At 38.5% G+C, this 26,679-nt stretch overlaps 1 protein-coding gene across 29 annotated transcripts in view; it reads right to left on the bottom strand.

Moving 5' to 3' along the window:
• ROBO2 (roundabout guidance receptor 2) overlaps positions 1–26,679 on the bottom strand; it is a 794,080-nt gene that overhangs the window by 118,936 nt on the left and 648,465 nt on the right. For 19 of the 29 annotated variants that reach the window (XM_083611373.1, XM_083611378.1, XM_083611374.1 and 16 more), the window contains exons 6-9: positions 23,235–23,362; positions 16,900–16,911; positions 8,406–8,530; positions 485–656 (exon numbers count right to left, since the gene is read on the bottom strand). In XM_083611373.1, coding sequence (XP_083467499.1) covers positions 485–656; positions 8,406–8,530; positions 16,900–16,911; positions 23,235–23,362 — 437 coding nt within the window. The remainder of the gene's footprint in view (positions 1–484; positions 657–8,405; positions 8,531–16,899; positions 16,912–23,234; positions 23,363–26,679) is intronic. The other 10 variants (XM_083611384.1, XM_083611375.1, XM_083611377.1 and 7 more) reach the window with 1 other exon arrangement.

Below are 26,679 nucleotides of genomic sequence, written 5' to 3'. Positions count from 1 at the left end.
TTTATAAGATGTTGCTTTATATATATATCGCTTCTCGACCTTTTGGCTAAGATCAAGTGTAGTACCATTGCCAAATCAGTTCAAATACTTTATATGGAATTTTTTCATGAGGTTCCCCCCCCCACCTTAAAAAATAAACCAATATGGATTTTGTGAGGCCATGGAAACCTTCTATGATGGAATGCATTGATGAACACTTGAATGAAATAAGTCACTAGAAGTTTTGCAAGAAAGGTGCTTATGTGACAAAGAAGATTCAAGGGTTTGTTGGTTGGTTTCTTAAAAAATCAAAGGTAAGAAAAGCCTCTATTAATGAGGTATGAGAGTTTCTGCAGTTCTAATGTAATGTTAAGGCAGTTTAATTTATAGTTAGCTTGGGTATCAAAATATATTCCAAAAAGTGATTTATTTAGCACAGTTACCTAAGATCCTCTAAATTATTTTGTGCTGTAGATAGAAAATAACACAAATCTTAATTTCTTACCATCTGTAACTTCCAACTGAGCCTTCGCTAGAATGCTTCCAGCAACGGTAAGCGCTTGGCAGATGTAGTAGCCCGCATCAGACCGCTGAATATTTGTAATAGTGAGATCCCCTGTTGGTGACACAGAATATCTGGTGTTGGGCTGGAGAGGCTGGTTTGGAAAAAGAAGATTCTGCAAAGACAATGCAGGCCATTTCAGTGCAAAAGTTATTTAATCACCAATGATGCTGCAGTGTAAGCCAAGAGCACAGCAATACACATAAAAAGAAATAGACACAAATAATAAAGATATTTTCATTGACATGGGTGCAATATGAGTTGCTAAGAAAAGTGGCTGGTGAGCTGTTTAAGGGGAGGATGTCGAGATGCTGCATATAGTCCAAAGGCTGAATTTAAAACACATTACCAGTAGAGTATATTGTTTAAATAAAAGATACCAAGTGACAGCAAGGCAGATTATCATCTTTATCCTTGGTTCAGATCTATCTACTTCAGTACAGTTAAACTATGCCTAAATGTTGCTTACAAAAGAATAGGCTCAAGGAAGTGTGCACACATTCCCTGGCATCAGGTTGGCACATTTCTGTGAAGTCTCAACTGCAAGCTTTAGGGAAACGGCTACTAAATACAAAGGACCAGCTGCTGATGCATAAACTGGCACTGGGCTAAATCCAGGGGGAACTGTTCTCCTCCCTTCCAGCTGGCTGTGCTTAGTAGGAGAGGAAGGAGAAACAGGTCCAAAGTGAAGGATGCCTTCTAATTTATAGCAGTATGTTTGCGTAAGTAGCTGAATGCAACACTACCATAGAAGCATGATAAAAGAGAAGGGGTTTTCTTGATGAGGAAGGAGAGACACCTTGGCAAATTCAGGTGACAACTAGAAATTCAGATTATTTGTTACATACAAATTTAAGCAAGGCTAAAGTATCAATGCTCTTGATTTTGATGATGAAATACAGTGACTGGACTTTTAAAAATATTAAATAGGGTGATGTCTCACTACAAAGCCTGGAAAATTTCATATTAGGATGGAAACATTAACCTGGTTAACCTCTGTTGCTTCATTGCAGCTCAATTAAGAAAAAAACATGTGGGCATAATGAATCACATTGAGCTATGTTTCAAGGTTTGATTATAAACAACTGAGGTATCAATTTTTATGTTACATTTATTTGCCAAAAAAGAGAGAACACTCTACCCTCTGGGATCTGGGTCTCAATATTGTAATTAATTCTGCAGGTTTGTAATTAAACAGCTTCAACATGTTACAATCAGTAGGTAATAACATTCAATTAAAGACACAAGACACATTTTCACCTTAAAATGTTTTACCCTTGAAGTAATACCAATGGAAGAGGATAAAATAGGGTATTAACACTTTTCAATTACGCTAAATGACTTTAATCCTGCAAATGATGTCCTACTTTAATTAGAAGCTCTTCTCTTTATTACAACATGATGGATGTCCACTTTATTAGATTCAAGTGTGACACTATAAGCCCACTTTACATAAACATTACCATGTTATTAAGCTCCTTTTACAAGAAGGTTTTAAAAATGTTTGCTAACAGTTCTTGGTTTAATTTCAAAAATGGGGTTACATTTCCCCCTCAAAGCAATTTTCTCCATAGTGAAGCCAATGGCACTGCACTTAAAATATATATAAACAAATTGCTTTGACCAGTAACCTGACCGTACCTAAGTTTTGCATAACAAAGCAAAACAAGAATAACTAGCAAGCATATACATATTTAAAATGAAGGAGTTTGCCCAACCTAGTCAGTATTCCTCTGGAAGTCAAATGATCTGAGAAAAAGGTGACAACTTGACTTGGTCCTGTGCTGGGATACCTATATACCCCCAAATTCCTAAAAGATCAAATAATGGCGACAAAGGAAATGCAGTCTCCAATTTGAGCTTGCAGAGAACAATTCCATTGTGCATATCATAGTCCTTGGGTTCACTGAAATCGAACTTTGGATCCTGGAATGTGCCCAATCCACTGACACTCATGCACAGTTTAGATAATGTTTCCATGACCCAGCAATATGGCGTAGAGTGGTGGTCATGAACCAAAAACTGGCATCCTAGTGGGTTTTTTTACCAGTGTGTCACTGGTAAGGAAATAAGCACAGAAAAACCTGATTCAGCTTGGTACACTGAAAAACCACAACACCCAGACCCTGCCAGTTTCTTGCCTACAAATCCAAAATTGATAACAGTAACATTTTTGGTTTGGAAGAAAATTAGGCACTAGTAGGTTATGTGCCAACGAAGAGAAGGGCAGTGATTCTCCTTTTTTCAGTGAATAATGCAGTAATCTAAGATCAGTTTGTTATTATAATGAAAAGGAACATGGCACAAACACTGCATGATCAATAGGTAGTTTCCCTGTCCCCAGTAGTGAGCATTATTTATCTTTATTTTAAAAATGTATTAACTGGTTGAATAAAAAACTGTGCTCCAGCTTAAATCCAGATATTGTTTGGAAGTTAAATAACTTTTGATGTTGTGAAAATTCCAGACTGCATCTCTACCTAGTAGCTAGATCTAGAATTGATCAAACCCTGAGTTGAATCTAGAGACATGGCCAAGATGCCCTGGAACTGGTACAGCCTGCTACTTATGACGCCAAAAACAACAACAAATACCAAGAAAGTGTCACTTCTGAGGACAATGCAATGACAAAAAATGCAGCTACAATTTGCTTCATGTAACCATTTTGTCTGTCCTACTTAAAGAGATATGAAATGTGCTGACTGTGCACCGGCTGCTCAGTTAGTGTGTGCTACGACTGCAAGGCCTGTGGGATTTGTTGTTGTAAATAGTCATTCCCAGATCATTGTTACTGCACTGCTTTAATTCTACAACTATTATATGTAAAAGTAATCACACAATGTTTTCAAAACTGTGGGACCAATCTGAACTTATATACTGTTTATTAACCTTTTGGGTTTTTTTACTTTGCATGATGGGGAATTGTTGACCCCAGTGATTTGTGTGAAACTACACGGTTTTGCTGGAAAAGTGAAAGTATTAATCTATGGGGTTATTTAACTTGCAAAAGGCGTCGTACTTAATAACGTCCGAAAGCTATTTGTATAGATATCTTGGGAGACACATTTGACTTCAATACCAGACTCGTACAGATGGTTTTCTATTGATGGGGAGTTAAAAATTAACATTCTGTATAGGTTTAAATTCATTAACAAAGTATTTTCTTTTAAAGTAGGAAACAACTATTTGCATTTATACTATTGAGGATGTAAGTGGCACCTATGCTGAATACGTTATCTATAATTTTCTCTATTTAAATTTGCCTAAATCAGCTAAAACCTGATATAGGATTAAAAGGGGCCTTATAAGCATTACAAGCAGTTTAAGTCCTTGCAACATTTAGTGTCTAATACTGACAGGCAATCTATTACAATTGAAATGATATTTATAAATATTTTAGACTGTAGAGATGATAGAGGAAATGGAAATAAGTACTAATGTATGTTAGTAATTGTGGATTTATATTGCAGCTGTCTCAAAGAATCATAGAACTGTAGTGTTGAAAGGGCTCCTGAGGATCATCTAGTCCAACCCCCTGCAAGGCAGGAATATCAACTACAGTGGTACCTCAGGTTAAGAACTTAATTCGTTCTGGAGGCCCGTTCTTAACCTGAAACTGTTCTTAACCTGAAGCACCACTTTAGCTAATGGGGCCTCCTCCTGCTGCCGCGCCGCCACTGGAGCACGATTTCTGTTCTCATCCTGAAGCAAAGTTCTTAACCTGAGATACTATTTCTGGGTTAGCAGAGTCTGTAACCTGAAGTGTATGTAACCCGAGATACCGCTGTATGGCATTTGTGATAGATGGACATCCAAACTCTGAGAGTCCACCACTTTCTGAGGAAGTCCATTTCACTGTTGAACAGCTCTTACTGTCAGAAAGTTTTCCCTGATGTTTAGTAATAATCTCCTTTTTGGTAACTTTAAGCCATTGGTTTGGGTCCTAGCCTTCGGAGCAGGAGAAAAAAGGTTGCTCCATCTTCCATGTTTCAGCCCTTAAGATTTTTGAAGATGGATATAATATCTCCTCTAAATCTCCTATTTTCCACGCTAAACATGCTCCTTTGAGTGTTCCTTGAAAAGACTGGTTTCCAGACCCATGATCATTTTGGTTTGCCACGTCTGCACATGTTCCAGCTTGTCAATATCCTTCTTAAATTGTGGCACCCAGAACTGGAGGTTGTACTCCAAGTGTACTCTGACAAAGGCAGAATAGAGAAGGACTATTACTTCCCTTGATGGAATCTATACTTTTGTCGATGCAGCCTATAATAGCATTAACGTTGCTCGCTGATTTGTTTGTTTTGTTGCTGCATTACACTGTTGACTCATGTTAAGCTTGTGGTCCACTAAGACCCCTAGATCCTTTTCACATGTACTACTGGCAAGCCAGGTGTCTCCCTTTTTATATATGTACAGCTGATTATTCCTGCCTATTCCTATTGAAAATCATTTTGTTAGATTCGGCCCAGTTCCCCAATCAGTTCTGGTTATCCTGAATCCCTATTCTGTCTTCTCCAACATTAGCTACCCCTCCAAGTTTGGATTCATCTGCAAATTTGATGAGCTTCTCAATTCCTTCATCAATGACATCTATAAAGACATCAAACAACAAAGGGCCTAGGACAGAACACTGTGGCATTCCATTTGTCTCCTTTTGCCAGGTTAATGAGGAACAATTTGTGAGCACTCTTTGGGGTTTGCCAATCACTCTAGCCCACATTTTACCAACTTATCTACAAGAATATCCTGGGAGCTTTGTCAAATGCCGTATTAAAATCAAGGTACGCTACATCTACAGCATTCCCCTGATCCACCAAGCCAGTAACACTATCCCAAAAGAGAGACAGATTCATCGGGCATGTCTTGTTTTTGTGAATCTAATCCTTTTCTCAGTGCTCATGAACTAATTGTTTGATTATCTGTTCTAGGACCTTTCCACAGTCTCGCATGGGCTTCCTATTCTTTGGCTCTACATATTTCCTTTCTCATAAAAGCCTAATATGGAAGTAAATGCGCATGCAGAAAAACTGTGCATGCATACTATGAACATTTCAACCTCAGAGCCAATATAACTGTTTCAGATCAGAACCACCAAGAGAACAGATAACCTACTCTAAGTGGAGATATTGTTTTCTGCATCCCTCAAAAAAGCTGAATGACTGAATTCTAGCATACTGTGATTTTAACTGCTTTTTGCATAAAAATGCTCAGCACAAATGTTTGATCTTAATGTGTCTCTGGATATATTTTAGTTACATTGGCTGTGTGACATTGGCTGTGATCCTCACAATTATGATGTTTTACTTCCATTGACTTCAGTAGAGATTATGACTGTAGTCATGGTTTCAAAGGGTACATCCCCCAGCCATGGCTTTTCTTTCAGCAGTGGAACTCATGTTACCGTATTTTTCGCCCCATAGGGCGCACCGGCCCATAGGGTGCACCTAGTTTTTTGGGGGGGAATAAAGAAAAAAATTTATTTCCCCCCCAGGCGCGGGGCTGGGGCGGCGGAAACCCGAGCTTTCCCCAACCCCAGCCCCCAGAACAGGCTGCTATCCGCAGGGATGCAGGCAGCTCTCCGCAAGCCGTGGGAGCCCAGCGCGAAGTTGCGCCGGGCTCCCACGGCTTGCGGAGAGCTGCACAAAGCCCGAAGCCTGGGGCGCGCTAAGCTCAGAGCGCCCCAGGCTTCGGGATGCAGGCAGCTCTCCGCAAGCCTAGGGAGCCCGGCGGGAACTCCCGCGGGTTCCCAAGGCTTGCGGATAGCTTCCTGAAGCCTGGAGAGCGAGAGGGGTCAGTACACACCGACCCCTCTCACTCTCCAGGCTTCAGCGAAAGCCTGCATTCGCCCCATAGGACGCACACACATTTCCCCTTCATTTTTGCTCTAACTGTGGTGTCCAACTCTGTTCTAAACTGAGCAATTTTCTCCCTAAAGTGTGTTGCAAAATTGTAACAACAGGCTACCAAGGGGATCAGAGCAGATGGGGGGGGGGAGCCCATTCACCACTTGGAAAAATGATTGCAGATGCAATAGTGGTGGTGAAGTAGGGTTTCTTCACTGCCACCACCATCACATAGCCATGATTATGGACTCTCACCCCGTCAGTTCAGGTTCCAACTGAAATTTATGCCACCCTCCTATATCGTCACATGCGGTTCACTAGAGCATCAAGTCGAACCATGTGCTCCACTGCAGTGCCACTCAGAAGCAATTGTATCTCTAAGCATTGGCTCTAAGCATCTCATCATTTCCTAGTGTGACAGGACCCTGGACAGCAGCTGGAAAATATCCTTGAGCATTTAGGAACCCACTAGATTCAATAAGTGTTTATGTGGGTCCCCACCCTCGCATAGTGGTGCAGCTGCATTCTACCCCTAACTCACCAATGAGTGAACTATCCATGAAAATGGGCTCATAAGTCCCCCAAATCAACAGAATTTTGATTGGCAAAGACCAAGTTGAAATTATGTCCAGCCACATATGTCAGGTCAATGATGTATTGAGACATTATGGTTGCCATGGAAACCATAGAAATAATGAAGTCTTGAGCTGGCCCATTTGAGGTAGACATGGTGTGAATGTTAGAAGTGTCTCTCTCCCCTTGCCCCCAGCTGTGAAGGGGTTCCCCAACACCACATCTGAAAGTATTTTCATCAGTTCAGAAAAGGAGGTTGGAATAAAATAGGGTAGACAGTATACTAGCAACATCCCTGCTCTGTCTCTTTGACCTAACACCACAAATAATCCCTCAAACCCATATACAATCTTACTAGAATTTTTACTCAATTTTTACTGATTTCATGAGCCCCGCTTCCCACCCCACTGACCAGGAATGGTGTTGCACCATTTAGTTTAGTTAATATAGTGGCACCCAGGTCTTGGTTATACACAAGATCAAAGTATGTGTGTGTTGGTGAAAATATTTCATTTTATTAAAATTCTGTCCGTTTCATTAGATGACCACAAGTTTTAGTATTATGCATAATTTTATAAAACACTATTATGCTCTTTGTTAGCCACCTTTTTCCAAAGTAAAAAGCTCCTTTCCTTATAGGGAAGATCCCCCAATTTGCTGGTAATTTTGATTGCCCCCTTTCTCCCACATTTCTAGCAAAGTTACATGCTCAGTCCTTTCCTAGCATGGAATTCATCTTTTTCAAAGCAGCTGTAGATTGGGACATTCTTTTCATTGAGCTTAAACACCTCAGTATTTCTTTCCAATTATTCACCATAGTTCAGACTCTGTAAGCGTTTATGTAGATGATTTTTAGTTGTAATTCCTGCATCACAGGGGGTTGGACTAGATCATGGGTAGGCAAACTAAGGCCCGGGTGGGTGGGTGGGTGTATCTGGCCCAATCACCTTCTAAATCTGGCCCGCGGACGGTCTGGGAATCAGCGTGTTTTTACATGAGTAGAATGTATCCTTTTATTTAAAATGCATCTCTGGGTTATTTGTGGAGCCTGCCTGGTGTTTTTACATGAGTAGAATGTGTGCTTTTATTTAAAATGCATCTCTGGGTTATTTGTGGGGCATAGGAATTCGTTCTTTCCCCCCAAAAAAATACTCCGGCCCCCCACAAGGTCTGAGGGACAGTGGATTGGCCCCCTGCTGAAAAAGTTTGCTGACCCCTGGACTAGATTATCCTTGTGATCCCTTCCAACTTTATAATTCTATGAAACATGGCAATGGTGGAAATGGTAAGGCCAGTACAGAGTGGCAGCCATCATATTTGAAAGAAGAAATATTAATATTAATATTTCAGCTTTTTAAAATAACATTTTTAGCACAAGAACATTTGTATATGCTATAATGATATAAAGAGAAGGGGAAGAATAAAATTAACATTAGATGACTCACCTGGCTGCCATCTTTTTGCCAAAACACAGCTGGCTGGGGATTTCCCTTCGTTTCACATGGAAAGGTCACTGTTCGGCCCTGAGCAACAATCTGATCGCGTGGCCTTACCACAAACTGTGGAGGTGCTATGATGCGAGAGGTGAAAATAGGTTGTTAAGAAAGAAACATTATTTGCAGCTATATGTAATATATAAAACGGGAAAGGGCTGCAATTATTATAATTTGTTCCAGAGAATATAATCTCTGACTTATTAAAAAAAAAGACACATTTTCTAAAGATAGGAAAAGTAGCCACAAGTTGTGTAAAAGCCAAAGGAATAGTATTTGTAAAAGCCAAAGGAATAGTATTTTTGAAAACAAGATTCAGAGTTGTGCCAAAATACACAAATAAAGGTACTGACAAATTTCCACCCAAATGCATACTAGGATTTTATAAATTACCTAATAATGTTTAGCAAGGAAATATTCCACTATTCCTTCCATTTTTTATTTAACCATTTGTAAATTTGTAACATTTTACATACATAAAATTTGCTGCAGTTTTCCATTTGTGTCTTTTATTCTTATAGGCTACCAATATGCATGAACACATTGTTTAAAAGAGCTTGTAAATGGGGATCTAGATACAATCTTAATATTAATAGTCTTTTTTGTGCTATGATTTAGCACACATTTGCATTGATTAAATCATGGTGCAAAAGGAAATTCTGCTGCAAATGTATGGTTTCATTGAGAATCTTTTTGCATGATGCTCTAATCATGTGCATATGCGCTGTGCACTGCCATTTAATCTGTAAAGGGGAAAAAAGACAGTAGCAAATTGAAAACTGCATACGGTTCTGAGATTGATTTTAGAAATTCTCCAAGTTAAAGTAAAAGGTGGGTATAGTGGAATACAGGGCAGAGCCAATCCACTGAATAATAATTAAATGGAATGGGGGAGATTATCTCATCCTTGCTTTTCAAATGTCTTTCCACTTACCCTCTATGGCACTTTTCATTTCAGTTAATTTCCTAAGCGTCCCTAACAAACAGCAACAACCCACAGATGACCAAGCAGGAGAAAGCTACAGCATTACTCATCGCTTGACATTAACAATATTATTTGATCTCCAGAATACTGTACATCACAATGCAAAGCCACAGTGTGAAAAAAATCTAGAAGACACATAGGATGAAAGCACATTTTCCAAACGGTGTGCATGTGTGTGTGTGTGTAAACATGGGTATAGGCATAAACTATGTGAGGCAGCACTGCTCTTTCTTCTGAAACATAGATTTTTGACACCTTTGTTGTTACAGTAACTGCAGCTATATTATTAAGCATATATACATCAATTTGTTGATAATAAACATCGTAAGCTCCTTTCCAGAACTTGATTTTATGGATTGGACACTTTAGGCATAAAATAGCCCAAGATCAAAAAGTTTAAAGAACAAATAAAAGTAGAAGTCTAAATGTATCAATCAGTATATCGCATACACTCTTATAAGACACTCAGGTGAAGTATGTGATTTTGGAACCTGCAACAGCTGTTGGAAATGCTGCTTCTCCTAGGTTGCATATATCTAATAATCTATAATATATCATGTTACAATACCTGTTGAGAAAAATATTTCCTGTGTAACAACCAAGCTTTTTGCTATCAAGCAATTAACATTCATTGCTTCTGGTCCAAAATTAACAGGTCATAGGAAATATTTATGTTTGACATTTCCAAGTTAAAGGCAATGGCTCTAAAAGAAAATATATTTCATGCTTTTCAGATAATTAGACAAGATTAAAACAACAACCAGCAAGAACAATTAAGATTAGAGGCCTAAGACACTTTCCCCCTAGATGTACTGTTTGGAAGCAATGTAAATACTGTACACAGTAAATTAGATTTGATTTCTGGCAAATTATGCTTTGATACTATGTTCAGCAAGCGCTGGCTTCAATCAATGTCACACTAAAGCTCTGTTATGCTAATAGCAGCTTGGGAGGGCAAGTTGGCTGATATGGAAATGAGATGGTTGAACATGAATAGAAAGCACAGGCCAAGTACGAGGTGGGTATTGAGATGAGGGGATGGGACCCTAAGGTTAATCACATCATGTTCAGAGTTGTTTTTACAGAGGAAGATTGTATTCTACAGCAGGAATTAAAAGTGAGGCGCAAGACAGGAGTTGTATGCATTTTTATGTTACTCAAGACAGTAACAGCAAAACATTCCCCCTCCCACCCCTGAAATGTCGTTTTGTGCCTGACTGAATGGCTTTTAAAGGTCACACAAAGTGATACAGTTATTTTGTAGCTCAAGCTTTGGTCTTGAGTCTTTAAAAGCAGTCCTGCAAGAAATGGTTAGAAGTATTTAAAATGATTTTTTCTGCAGTCCTTATCAGGCTGTTTTTCCCAGCTGGAACTCACCAGAACTGAATTCCAGCACCTCTCAGGTGGGTGCCACTGCCATTCTACGAGAACAAGGGAGGCATTCATGGTGAGATCTGGCCCCTGTTTTTCTTGAAAAATAGCACCGGTCCTTATATACTAATCACTAGCATAGCAAAGGTGTTACAGAATACTAATAAAATTCTCAGGCGTAAGAGTAAAAATGGATCAGCCAGGCAGAAGCTGCATTGCACCACTTCAGTTATTCCCTACTGTAGCCATAAACAGATGAAGATGAATCAGGTGGTTGCAAGTTAGTAGAGCAAAATGTGTCACAGCAACCATTGCATTGTTAGGTAGGAAAAACAAAAGGAAGTAGCAAATGCAGGACTCCTAATTTTCTTGAAATCCATTAGAATAGAGAAGACAACTCAATTAATTTAATAGGAGCTCTACATGGTTGTAGCATCAATATATATACATTTAACTATCACGCCTTGAAATGTTTAACCAGGTTTGTCACAGTGGGATTAATCGGTTGCTAACTGAACTCAGAAAGAAATAAAAATCTTATATCTCAGGCACTTAATGGAATGTAACTTATAAAGAAACCAGAACGACAACATCAACATTAAGGTTTATTTAAATCCAAAACTGACCTTTTTGAAATGTAATTAAAAATTATTTTTGGAAAGCTTACAGTTCAAAAATGGGAGCTCACTTGAGACTTTCATGATTTATTAACACAATGTTTACCTCAAAGGAAATGGTGTATCAAATGAGATCTTTAATTCATGATGGAACTCGTGCCTTCAGGCTGAAAGATCTAAAACAAATACATTCTGAAAGTCCTCTTCCAACTGTAGTTAATTTATTGTCTGCACAAGGACTGGAAGTTTAATTGCTTAAATCTTTTGGCTTTGAGATTCATTACCTTAGTAACCTACTTTTTCTCTAGAACTGAAACTGAGCTACTCAATGTACAGTCCTGTGAACCCTGTTCCTAAAACCTCCTTGTTTTGTGTCTGCAGTCTTCATCCACATAATCTCACAGAAAAACAAAAAGTTCAGAATATTCAAAGGTGAGTCTCTGAGAAAAAAATTATGTTTCCTTTAAAGTTCCATGAGTGATTCAAGTACAGAATTCTCAGGAACCTGAAGTTTCAGACAATATCCTTTTGCAGATGGATAAATGAAACCTGGTCTCAACTGTTAAGGGAAAACTGTGCTAAAATTATAGTTTGATGATCTAAGACTTCAACTTAATTGTCTAAAATATATCAGGGATCTTTAGAGCTTTGGTAAGAGAAATGAGAAATTTATTACGGCCATAGGCCCATACAGGTAAAAACAACACCTAAATAACAGCTTGTGCCGTAGGGAAATAAAAAAAAACAATCGCTAAAACACCACTATAACAATAAAATACTATGAAATGGAAAGGCATGCTATGCCTTAATTTGCTTGTAGTGCTCCTTGGCGTCGCTTTTGGGAAAGGACAGCAACTAGGAACCTAGCCACCTTCAGGGTCGTGTGGGTATCCTTGTCCTGCAAGATTTGGGCAAGGTGGAATTTTGGTGGGGTACCCTCTAGTTTCTGTATGATTGAGCCCAACAAATTTGCCCGTGGCACATTGAACAAGGGGCAAGTGAACATAATGTGCTGGAGCGACTCCGGCGTCACCTTATCACATTCGCACACGGCGGGGGCTTGGCCCTTTGAGAACCTATGTCTCAGGACATTGGAGGGAAAAACGTTAAACCTCGCTTTGGTGAAGGCCAGTCTATGGGCAACAGTCGAAAGAGAGGAAAGGTATGATGGAACGCAGTAAGTTAAAGTGATACCAATGTTCTGGGGCGAACAAACACCTCCCCCCAGCGTATAATTTCGCTGTAAATCGATGTCATCCAGTCTTTGGCGGATCAGTCTTTGAGCAGTGATCTGCTCTAGTTTTAGGGAATCTGAGGGAGAGATTCCATAACTCAGGAGTTTGTCATGAATTCTACTAGTCCAAAGGCTAGAGAATTCATCTCGCCATAAGCATTGGACAAGGTAATGGTTTGGTAATCTATGCCACAATGATAACCAGTAATTGAAGACTTGCTTCCACAGGCAAGTTTCTAAGGATGCGACCTTCAATTCTAGTCGCATGGCTGCGTTGCTTACGCACAGGGGGAGCATTAGGAGCCGACGTAGGAATTGGCTTTGCAGAGTCTCAAGGGGAGCAAGATCTGTCATCACGGCCCAGAGCGGGGCAGCATAAGCTTTGGTAAAATGTGTAAGGATTGAGTAGCAGGAAAGACTTTACAAGAAAGCAACTCTGATTGTCTAACAGATCTCATCTTCTGTCTATTAAGATGAGTGGCTTTGCACCTACCTATCTGCACTTAACTACTTATTTACTGAAAGCCTAGCTCCTCCACTGAAATAAGGTTCCCAGAGTGGCCAACAAATAAAGAAGATATTCATTGTGTTTTGGAGTTAAAGTCTATTAGGAATAAATTTCCACTGGATTGTGGTCATGTGTATCTATTAATTATTCACAGATTTTAAAGCAGTGGAATAAATTTCTGCTATACATTACGTGGATGGTACAGTGCTTTCATTCTACGTTTTAGTTTGATCTCTCTCATTTAACTTTGCTGCTTTCTCACAGTATTTTCCTTTATTTGGATTGTACTCCCAAGACTGTGCAAGATGGCAGTGGTGATGAAAATGTAATAGTAGGCAAGGTATGTTCACTTCACCAACATGCCTCAAAAGAGAATGTTTACTTAGGCTGATGAAGCAGCATTTCAGCTGGCTTTCTCAACATAAATTGTAGCATATTAATGAAAGAATTTAATCTGGAAAAGTTGAAGTTTCTATTATATAACCCAAAGTGTAGTAATCTGGCTCCATGACACCTGTTCGTCAAACACTTTTATGCTATTTTAAGATTTGTTTACATCAAAAGGGAGCAAAATATCTTCAATTTAGAGGCTGTTAATTATATTAAAAAAATAACACCTCAGTCATGTTTTCAGAAGCTCAATTTCCTGGTTAGTTCATATGTAAAAATAAAAAAGAGAATAAAAAAGAAAAAAGGGGGGGGGAAGAAAAGTGGTACCCAAAGACTAATATTTTGCTTTTCTAAGTTTCAGAACCAACCTATCCTGCTGTTGTACACTTCTCAAAAGTCCCTGTTTCACTCCTCCCTGTTCCTGGCCACACTGGAAACAACATATCACTAGTTTTGGTTTGTCTTGTCTTCTGAACCTGGGCTTCTGGTTTGTTTTACCCAAACCACAAAGAACAAGCAACAAGCCTGGGCTCAGATGACATGTCAAACCAAGACTAGTGGTTTTTTGCTGTGAGTGGAAGATAATCAAAGTGGAGATTTTTGAGCACAGTACACTAGCATGAGGCTCGTTCACATTAGACCATAGTTAAACACAACCTATGGTTTAACATGATGTGCAAACCAAGCCAATGGCTATCAAATTACTGTGATGCTAAATGACGAATGTCTAAAAGTGTGTCACCAGCATGAAAATTTTGGAAAACTCTGAATTACAGGATTTGGGGATGTAAAATATCAATATATTTTACAGCAGCCTATATAGCCCAAGTCTAAATAACTTGTGATCCACAAACAACACCTAGCTAATCAGCCATATATACTGGCTCATCAGTTGCTTAACAATAATTCTGATGAGGGTAGCCAGAAAAAAACAAAACTTGACTAGCCTCTGGAAGCTGCCATATATGGCTGGGAATCCAAATCTGGCTTGACAGATTAAAAATTGTTCAGTTTCAAACAATAACATGTCAACTTCCTAGAAAAAAAAACTTACTATGCACAGATAGTTCAATTGAGAATACTCTTAGGACTCAGCTACATTTGTAAAGATAAAGCACTTTATATGCGTTATAACACTATGGCACCAGATGGCGCTTTGGAGTCCCGTTTTTCACCAATGGCACTTCCCTGTATGAAGTTTACAACGTGTTTAACTTAATCGCTTCTTTGATGTGTCTACATCCAGCCTTAATCTCAGGGTCATGGGTTAAAGCCCCAAAAAGATTCCTGTATTGCTAGGGGTTGGACTAGATGACCCTCATGGTCACTTCAAACTCAACAATTCTATGCTTCTAGAAGTTGCATCTAAGTTTAGGTGGTATATATTACTATCCTAGTCCTGGCTATTGATAATTACTTGTGATAAATTGCCTTCTGAAGGCAAGAAATACATTACATCAGTGCACCAGTTTGCATTAGGAATTACATGAGTGCCTTACTTGCTAGCATTAGTTCAGACAAATGCTCCACAAATGTCTAGACCGGTTTCCTGTAGTTTTTGAGACATCGTGAAAGGTATTAATTTTGAGCACTACCTATCTTGGTTTTTAGATTTTGCATCTTTTTCTTTCACAATTCTTACCATCTTCAAATCACTTCTGTCAAAAAGGACATGCCACATAAATGATATCCAAGGGCCATGAGGCTGCCAAAATCCAAACCAGTGCATTAAAGTGCTTAATTTCTTTTTCTGTTTATTTTTGATGGTCACTGTTAAGTCAGTTTTATAATTGATCACCTTTGTTTTGGATTTTTTTAAAATTTCTCATATTTTCCTCACCTGGTAGAGAAATGACATTGATATTTTTGGATCCTCCCCATTGGATGTTTGATTAGAGCATTTTACTTCCAACAAATTAAATTTTCTCATGAAATAGGAAAACTATGGATGAAATTAATGTTCCCCATTAAATTGTCACTCACAGTATTTGGAATAAACTCTTTGCACTGCATCAGTGAGAAATAGGAAGGGGGAAAAGTGTGTGTGAAAATATTAACTTGTTCATCTGGAAAATCCATCTGATGAGTGGAATAACAGAAGCAAATGGTCTAAATAGGAATAAATACCCTGCTTCCAGAACCCATCTGCTGTAAACTCCTGTAGGAAATCTTTTCAAAAGCTTAAAATAAAAAGAACAGCTATTTCAGAGATGAGCAATACAGTTATTACTCATAATGTTTTGATTTGCTAATGGGAATCTGGTACAGAGCTGTTATATTCACCAGCTGCCATCTACCTCAGGCAGAACCATGCTTGACTTTGCATATGTACAGTCAGTACCATATGCTAGGAATGGCTTGCTTTGACCGAGCAGACAGAAATAATTCAAGCTTAAATTTTCACGCCTGTTCAAAAAAAGGATATGACAATACAGATAAAAACTTAAATATCTGAAACCATCAACAACATTGCAATCACCACAGGAATTCTACATTTGAAAAAGCCACATTAAAAGTACTGGTAACTTATTTATTTCCGTTCCACTTGAAATACTGTAAAATGAAAGTAGAGATTTCAGAATCTTTATAATCTTTCATTTTTAATAATGATTTTGAACAGTGTTATCAAGCTTCATTAAAAAGGACTGAAAATTCTGTATGCTCACCTAGAAGTTACGCTTCCACTGAACATCAGATGTAGGACACTTGCGTAACCCAGGCACTTCAGATACAAATTTAGTGCTCCATCAGAAAATAAAATCAAAATTGACAGTGATTCTGTAATATTAATAGTACTTAATTCAATTCTGTATAAATATTTTTCCAACAGTAGTAACAAATTATTTTATTTTAGAGATCATATGGAAAACATAGACGCAGAACTTTCAGACCTTTTTATGCAAGGAAAATAAATACAAAATTGAAGGCGTTTATCTAAACCCCACTTATGATTGTCCATTTCATAGATTAATTACTGACATCAAAACAGAGTGCAGCTTCTTTTTTCAAAACAACAATTGAAATACTTGAATAGACAATGATTCATTTAAAAAGAATCACAATTCACTACACAAAAGCCGTATACCAAACAGAGGACACACAATGATTTGCGTAAGTAGGAACACTGGATGATTAAGGTCTAGGTATTAATCAAGGATAGTCAAGACTAACTGGATAATCAAGGTCCAGAACAGATTCAAAACATTTTCTCTAACACATTGCTTTGCCTATTAGATATGTAGTAGTTAATAACTACTGAAGATAGTCCTACATGGTTAGAAAATGAAAGATGAAGAACTGTATGAAACCATGCTAAAATGGATAGAATGATGATTACTTACCAACAGGGCGAGCTGGAGACATTACAATGGTGTGGTGATAATATAACAAAATTAAAAGAAAAAATAAAGAAAGTTTGTCAGAATGCATGATATGTAATGTTATGCTTTAACTGTGGATACTCAGTTGAACACTAAATTCTCATATATTAGCCATAGTTAAATGCCTCTTGCTGTTATTTAAGTTGCAGTTAACAAAACCTTTTTGTTCCTGCAGATAATTTGATTTTTAAAAAGTAAAGTAAAGAAAGCTGTCTGGAATCAATCATATGAGCAACACTTTTGATAGGTTCATATGCCATCATCAAATGCCATTGCTAATGCTTTATTGAAGTAAAGTAGCTCTACATTAGCCCAAACTTTTAGACCCTGATGAATACATCATCTAAAACCATAGACTGGCAAATGTCAATCCAATAAAAGAGAAGCATCACTGTATGATTTAAATACCAATTGAGTTTTAAGCATGGCTGATCAGGACTGCAGTACAGGCCGGAGAAAAGCCCAAGGCACCATTTTTCCTCATTCAGTAATAGACACAAAGGATCATACTACATCCCTTTTCCAATCTCTGACAGACCTGATGGAAATGTAACATTAATCCCAATGGCCATAGGAATTTCAACTCAGATGTCCCAAATTGCTGCTTAGATCATTTCTAGTTTCTTTTTAAAATGTGGGAATGATCAACAAATTATTTCTGCTTCAGACTGATACTAAGATTGAAAGTAGTTGCTTCAACAAATGATTTCATTCTAGCAGAATACTGTCATTACATTAGAATTGTTGGAGGCGAGTGGGATCTGTCAGACCTGCTTTTACTCAACATATTTTAAGGAAGAGTTCAGAGGTACACTGGGTATTTTTGGTAGGTTAAATATTGGAGAGAGGAAACAGACCTAATGTTACTAACCAAATTCGTAAAGTTATATTGTTAATTGCTCCCCCCCCCCAATTTAATTTGTTAGATTTAGACAGCAATCCTATAGTCAGTGCTTACCTTTAAGTACCTTCTACTGAGTAGACATGTATAGAATATGAATGTAAGATGCCCAAGTCAGCCTTTTGGAGCTTAATATGTTGTGACATCTTTTGAATATAATAATTTTATTTATTGTTATATTCTGTGCTTTTTTTCTGGGGGGACACGGGGTACACATACCCCTAAACATTTTGTGAATCTTTGTATTTTTGTCCATTTACTGTATTTATTTTTCCAGATTTGAACTATAAAATGGTGATTTTCTTGAGTCAAAATGAGAGCACCCCTAAACTGTTTTTTAGGGGGGAGAAGCACTGGCTATATATATATCTTTTATTTCCCTCATTCCCCATTATACTATCACTATATATTCCCCTAAATGCCCAAGGAAGAAATTTACAGCTACTTGTGAGAGATGGGGGAGGGGAATTAGAATAATCTGCCACTCCCTGCACCCTGCAGTCTTAAGAGTTGACTCTGCTTAGAGGTATTTTCACCAGCTGCTGGAGAGACCAGGAGAGCACTGGGAATGAGGTGATAGTAGAGACAAATTGGCTTGAACTGTGGGCTGATTTGTGGACTCCCTGGTCCCTAGAGCCATACATTCAGAACTAATGGTGCCTAGCAGGATGTCATTGACAGGTCATTCCAAGGGGGAAACACCAAAGAGAATGTCACCTTGGGAGTTATGATGAGGGGGACGGGGACGGAGAATGTACCACCCCTTAACATTAGTTAAAGGGATCACACATGACAGATGGCCATCCAACCTCTGCTTAAAAACCTCCAAAGAAGGAAAGTCCATCACTTCTTTTGGGAGTCTGTTCCACTGCTGAACATCTACCACCAGGAAGTGTGAAACAGTTGTGAAAAGACAAATTCTTTCCTAGGGATCATTATGAAAGGAACTGAAAACAAAACTGCCAATATCACAATGCTGTCATACAAATCTATGGCGGAAACAGATTTGGAATACCATCTATACAGTTCTGCTTGCCTCATCTCAAAAAGGATATTTTAGAGTTGAAAAAAGTGCTCAGAGAGGGCAACAAAATGATCAAGGGGAAAGCAACTTTCCTAGGAGGAAAAGGGAGTTTATAAAGTTATGCATGGCAAAGAGAATATGAAGAAAAGTTTTTATTTCTCTCTCTGAATATTAGATGCATCGGGACAGATAAAAGAAAAGTACTTCTTCATTCAGTGACGCAGTGATGGACACTAACCTGGATGGCCTAAAAAGAGAATTAGACAAATTCATGGAGAATAAGGCTATCAATGGCTACTACGCATGATGGCTATGCTCTGCCTACACAGTTGCAGATACCATGCTTCTGAAACCACAGGAGGGGAGAATGCTCCTACAGTTTTCCTATGGGCATCTGGTTGGCCACAGTGAGAACAGGATGCTGGGACAAGATGGGTCATTGGACTGATCCAGCTGGTTTTTCCTATGTTATTCTCATTAATTGTTGAGGATTCCTATACCCTATTTAGCTTTAAAAAGGAAAAAAATCCATCCTAGCTTGGCTTTCAAGGATTGCCTTTTATCTGCTAACGTTTGTCAGCAAAATGGAAATCTTTATGCCAAAGCTGCATGTAGAAAACACAGTCCTGCTGTCTACTGGAACAAATACTAGGTTTTGAGGACAGCAGGCTAAAAGCAAGTATTTATTTATCACCCTTGGTGTTAAGTTGTGGGTGAACATATCAGACGGCACAGCGATTCTTCAAGCAGCTCTTGTTTATTCATAGGCCAGAACAGAACTGAACTGAAGGGTTCAGCCAGCCTGCTTATATAGAGCTCCACTAGAACGCAACAGTAACCATTTTCTGTAACTATCCAATCACTGAACGTCACTTTCGATCCCTTATTTGCATATGTGGACCTGAACTATCTACAGTATCCCCCTGCTGGCCCAGGGTGAGAACTTCAGTACATAACACTTGGTGAACTCAAACACAACTACCAACAGGTACAGGATATCCTGAGCGCAGCAAGTAGGTCAGAGAGTGAACAGCTGCTGGAAGCCCCTAATACAGTACAAGAAGAAATTCCATCACCAGAGTCAATGACTGGGTGACTGTCATTCCGTAAGTTTATGGGAAGTTGTATGTCTTTTTTCCTCTGTCCATTGGCTCTTTGAATAAGTGGTTCATCTTACATTGATACAGGATCATTAGTAAAGATGAGGGTAAAACATGGATAAAATGGTAAGGGGGGGACAGTATATGAATGCAGAGTTATTAAGGCTGCTCATGAAAAATAATTCATACTTATGCAATATTGGAACAACTTTATTGGGTGAGCCGGCAATGAAGCGTAGCTAACAGGGGCAGAAATACCACATAAGTAAAATGCCTGGTCTCATTGAAGCCAATCAATACGAGACAGCAATTCTATACTCATTTACGTAGGAATAAGTTCAACTGAATATACCAGAATTTATTCTTAAAGTAAATAAGCATAATACGAGGTTTCAGGTTAGTGGAAGAAGGCACAACACTACAGTCCCCCTTTTAAAAAGTGTCCTAGAGACTGAAAGTTCAAATCATTATATTATATACACAAGGAATATTATTTTTGTTAGAGCCATAAAAACAATGGGAGTTTGACAATGCAGATTTATATGCAAAATTTCCAGTCACCTGACTTCAAACATTATATTTCTTGGCTTTTTAAATGTTCTTTTATATATCTGATGTTCAACATATACTTGCAATGCAGTGTCTTCCATTGTACTGAATAAACACTATGCCTATGGTTAGTTAAATTAGAAAGGGTGGGGTGGGGGGAGAAAGATAATGAGATATCTTCTTTCATGTAGGAAAATCAATTAAATTATATATTTTCTTTTTTCACCTTAATTTGCTCAAGTTCAGGCTCCAGTGAGTTCAACAGATTCCTCCTTGTCCCTTTTGTTCAACTCACTACTCATATAACTATGCTAAGCTTCAGCCTAAAGAAATTGTTGGTCTCTCCAACATGTGCCCTGGCTGATATTATGAGGAAATATGAAGTGTGTAGCTGACTAGTGTAGTGACTAGTTTTCTTATTTCCACAAAAAAAGGAAGGAATGGGTATGATGCTGTTTTCTCTGGAATGAAAATCTATTGCCTGCTTTTCTCAAATTACAAAATGGCAATCTATAGTTTGTACATGAACATGTTTTGCAGCTTAAAACAAAAACTTATTATCTAAAGTGAGTATTAATAGTAATATTTTAGCAGCTGGATTACCACAAAACCTCTCTCTTTTATCAAATCTGGACAACTCCTCTCCCTCACTGCCTGCAAAGCCACTAGGTTAACTTCCCCCCCTTTTTTGTTCCAGATTCATCAAATCAAACTGAACTGTGTCTATGTATTAAATGATGGAAATGGAAACTGGCGTTTCAGGTCAGTTGACCTCTGTTCTAATAAAGCAATCCATAGAGACTTTGATCATCTGATTTAATGCGTATGAAGGAGAAGGAACACTGATAAAGCTAAAAATGTTTTTATTAACCTTTCACAGCTCTACTGAACCTTCAGCACACGCTGCTAAATTGTGAAATAGTGTCTGAGTGATATCCATCCATCCATGGATAAGGGTATATCTAACAAACACACAAACAGATACACACAACTTATTATAATATATATTGCAGGTATATTTATATGCTGCCTATAAATATTTAGATTAGTGTTTCCATATTGGACTCACATCACTGATAGTCTTAATACTGTTGACATTTTGACACTGCTGAGGACATATATCCATGTGCCTTATGATTTTGCAAATGCTTCAACATGTGTGCAGGTTTCAGGAAACTGTACTGAATCTCCAGACCGTCGTAATATTAGTGTGCTGGTAGATCCTGGAAGGAAATAATAGTTCACCCCAACTGGATTCATCTTCTAGATTTAAACAGTACATCTCCCAAAGAAGTTCACACCTGGCTATGTAAACTAAGGCAATCGGAACCAGGCAAATGTCTGCACTAAGTGGAACCTACAGACAGCAAGACTTGAGAGCAAGTTATTTGTTGATCTACAGTCTGTTGCCCAATGGGGACACCCTTTGGCCTCCAAAAAGATATGTATTTGGTGTTCCCCAATATATCTCAATTCTGCACACACACACCTTTTCTTTCTCTCTAGCATGAAAATTTACCATTTTTTCTGTAACCTGATATCACGATTCTTCCCTTTTCTAACCCAGTGGTGGGGAACTGGATCTCCCCTACCATTCCTTGGGCCAAATCTGAAAGGTGGGAAGGGCCACTCACCCATCAATCACATGTTGTCACAATGACATCAGGTGATGTGGTGTTTTGAAGCAGAGCTTTAAAACAGAGCACATTGCTCTTTGCAATTACAGGGCACCTTTAAAGTCTGCAGCATCATGGCATCTCTTGAATGCACATGCGCACGCACACACACTTCTCCCTTAAGCTAAATCAATTTCTCCCTTTCTTCATCTTAGATTTTCTATTCTGGCATAGAAAAGAACTTTAGATTTTTGTCTGAAGAGATTTCCATGGCTTATAAGGTTAGTATAATGTGAAATGTACTAGTTTGAGCATCTGTTCACTATGTTAATTCTTCCTAATACAACTCCTAAGCCAACAATTAACTACGAATACTGGGAAGTATGTGTGTTTTTGTGTTTACCACTTTAAGACTTTTTTCTGCTTTTCATGATGTGTGAAAGGTAAGAAACACAACTTTCTATATGCAAGTTAACTAGAAAGGGTAATTATTATAAAACTGTTATTTGCACCCTTACATTGTGAACTCTGCGCATATTGGAATCACCACAGAGAGCAAAGAACAAACAGAGTATAAACCCAAAGAGTTGGATCTCAACTTATGTCACACTTGGAGCAGACCTATAAGATCAAGGGGACTTAACTTAGGCAGTCACTTAGGAGCTTTAGCTTTCTGGTAGAGCACACAATTTGCACGTTCAATGTTCCATGTTCAACCTTTTGCATGATGACTTAAAATATATATATTGTACAGAGAAATACCCTGCTCCAGATTCTGGAGAGCTGCTGTTAATTAAGCAGAGTACTGGGGTACTGGGGTACTGGGCTAGAGGGCTATTGGTTTTACTCAATAATGCACCTCCTTAGCATCCCGATGACTATTCTAACAACAATCTTTAATCAATTAATGACTAACGGCAGTAGAAAGGATATTTTTTAAATAAATAAACTCTTACAAAATTATATACAAGAAAAAGCTGTTTTTAAATATATATATATTTGAAATCTAGCCGCAATTATTTTGACTCAAAATCATTGTATTTGCACCATTTTAGAAAACAGAACCACACTATATTGCAGTCCCTTGCACATAACCCAACACTTACCTCGAACAGTTAGTGTAGCAGAGGCTTCAACTTTTCCAACTCTGTTCTCCGCTATGCATGTATAGGTCCCCTCATCTGTGCTCATCGCCTTTTTAATACGCAAGGTGTAGTCATCTTTGATGTCGTATCTGCATTTGAAACAGAGAAGATGAAAATCACTGCTCGGCTTAATGTCTTACCTGGAATATACCATCCTTATTCTATCTTGGATATATCTCTGGAACATAATTTATTATGTGGAATTAGATAATTCCACTGAACATTAATCTTCATGACACTTTTATTGCACCATGCATTACTTAAAAACTTTACAGCCATAAAATTAGTATTGCTATGTTCATGTGGTATCAAGGCTTTATTAATAATATCAGTCACTCTGCCCTTGATCTGGAGCACTATGATAAAATAGAGCTAACACGCATCAGTTATCAATATATGACATTCCAGGTTTACCCTGAATCTAAGTACATTACTGCATGTTTTACTTCTGGCCTTTAAAATGTTTCATCTCCATAGTAAACTGCTAACAAAGTTGACAGTTTCTTTTCTGGTGTGGGGAATATATTGATTTAAACTAACACAGTAAATAAAAAAATATGTAGGGAAAGCCATAGTCAGCGGTAAAGAATCTGCTTTGCATGCAGAAGGTCCCAGGTTCAATGCCAGGCATCTCTAGCTAGGGTTGGGAATATCCTCTATAAGAACACAAGACAAGGCTGTTGGATCAGGCTAAGAGTCTACCTAATCCAGCATCCTGTTCTCACAGTGGCCAACCAGATGCCTGTGGGAAAAATCCTTAGGCAGGAATCGCACACAAGAGGACTCTCCCTTCCTGTGGTTCCAGCAACTGGTATTCAGAAGCATTACTGCCTCCAGCTGTGGAGACAGAGCATAGCCATTATTGGCCTTTGCCTCCATCAGACTGTTCTTTTTGTTCTTCAATCCCTTTTCTCTGCTTATACCAAGGACTCTGTACTTTCTAATATAATGGGAGCTGGGGACACAAGACGAGAGAATTGGCAGATTAGAAGGGAGAGTTCTTAACTCTCTCTCATTTCCTGTTTGTACATTCATGGTTTCCTCTGACTTTGCAACAAGGCTGGGGAATCTACATGGGAGAAAGTGGTCAACATGAGCAGTGCCTCTCTGGGAGAAAGTGGTCTACAAGTGCCTCTCTGCTTCTGCACTGATGTGATAGAACCACGGGGAAACCTGTCCTTCTGCCCTGAAACTTTATTTTTGTTCTGCAGGTAGGTACAGTTTCAAGTAAGTTTAAAGTTGGTGTTTTTAAAGGTTAGTGAGGAAACTTCTCACTGGCAGGTACCAAGAGCTAGAAACAATACAAGAAGCTGCCATGAATTAAGTAATTTGCCATTCTGATTGGCACTCATCAACAGGAAAAACGTTACTATGTTCATTAGACTAAGCACATGAGCAGCAAATGGAAGTAAAAAATTTCCAGAAACTGTTGATATGCTATTGTCAGAGGTTATAATTAGTATTGCTATTCTTTTTTTAAAAAAAAAAAAAATATTTTTTTTCATAGAGAGCAAGCAGTGAAAGTCAGGACCTAAATTATTTCCTTTAGTTTTTTTAATGTTAAGACTGACTACAGTTGAATTGAAATTACAGAGGCAAAAATCTAAATCTGCAGATCACGACAAAGCTTGGCCATTTCATATCTGAAGAACAATTCCCACCCTTCTAAGAGTACAGAAAGTGGCTAGCATATACCTAGACAGTCAAAAGGGTATAACTGGCTTGAACTTTAATGCAGACAATCTTGGATACAATTCTGACAATCAGCTTTGGGCTGCAGCTGACTCATTCCCACTTCATCTCACTGATGTACTGGTTCTGGCATGCCAGCCAGCTGCCTTGTAAACCTCAGCAGACTTCATGTTCGCACCTATCAATCATGCAATTGTGCAGAGACTGATGGGTGTACAAGTTATTTATGTAGCATGCCAGGACAGAGAGCTAGCCACAATGATAATCTTGAGTACCAGTGTGGAGATTATAGAGTAAATGTGCCCTTAGAGTGGTCAAATCAGCAGCTATTTTGAGAAGGAACACCAACTCATTGCATTCTAGCCTGCAAATTATCAGTGGGTTTCTAGACCACCCTGAAAAAGGCATGCTATCTAACGAGCAGCCAGTGTATAGCAAGGCTCATGAGATATTGCAACCATCTGTTCTCCTAAAGAATTGATGTAGTGCCCCATAGTCATCTGTTCTACTCACACTGCCCACACAAGTCATCATGGTTCACTGATAATCTATGACAGGTGAAGCAAGAAAATAAGAGGTTGGAAGTTAATTGGCTCTGAATATGCTGTGCAAAGGAATAATGTGAAATGGAAGGTTACATTTACGTATTTAAGTGACTTGTAGGGAAAGAAAATGAAAGACATATTGAGTTTAGCTTCTCTAGGTAAAATACCATAATCCAATCGACCTTTATGGTACATTCAGTATAGGTGCTGATTGTAGTCTGAACCATATAACCAACTTGTCATATGACAACCATATGATAGCCCTTGTTGGAAGCCCTTGTTGTAATGAACTGGCCCTTTAAACTCAGCCAATTGGTTGGCAGTTTGAGATCATTGTCTGCATGCGAGAACTCATTCAGAGGTGGAACTAGCTCCACACATTACCACAGACATCTTGGCATATTCTGTGGTTACTTCATGAGGTGGGCTAGTATAGAATTTGCTCCGCACACAAGCAAATGAAAGCTCAAAAGTACGTACCTGCTAACCGTTGCTGCTTCTTGTTTCACCAACAAACTTTTCAAATAAGTATGATGTATCTGATCACCTCCTTACATTAGCACTAGTAAAGACCACATTAACACTAGTGAGGACCACTGATATTAACCACTATTGTTGCTGTATTTTTCTCCTACTCTTCTTTCAAGGAGCGCAAATCAGTGTAAACAGAAACTAATAAGAGCTCTAGAAAAGCAAATTAGATCACGAGAACAGCAAGAACTGAATTCTGATCACATCTCTCTCACATTTCCTTTACTTGTGTCCTTACAGTATTTCTACCCCTCTATAGATTGGCTCACACTCAGCAAAAAAAGTAGAAAATGTCTTAAAAAGTGTAGTTGTAAGAAGCAATTGTTAATGCCATATACAGTTATTCCTTTTCTGAAGTAATAGCTACAGATAGTCTGCTTTTCATTAAGCAGAGGGGAAAGCATACATGAGAACAGATGAAAAAACATTACTGGTTAGGAAATTCTTAAAGAAATAGGGTGATTTTGATTTTGAAATTTGGCAGTCTCTGGCTCTTATGAATGCAGTCTTTGTTGCTGGTTTGATTAACGACAGTTGTACAATAGTGTGCTGACAGTCCCTGCCATTGAGACACATTTCCCCCCCAGATATGAAGCACTGCTGAAAAATGCAACCCAATCAGATTTGGCCCCTGGACA

The sequence above is a fragment of the Podarcis filfolensis genome, assembly GCF_964270895.1.
Source record: "Podarcis filfolensis genome assembly, chromosome: 4".
In the NCBI taxonomy this organism is placed as follows: Eukaryota; Metazoa; Chordata; class Lepidosauria; order Squamata; family Lacertidae; genus Podarcis; species Podarcis filfolensis.
This window is presented reverse-complemented; position numbering and strand designations above follow the sequence as displayed.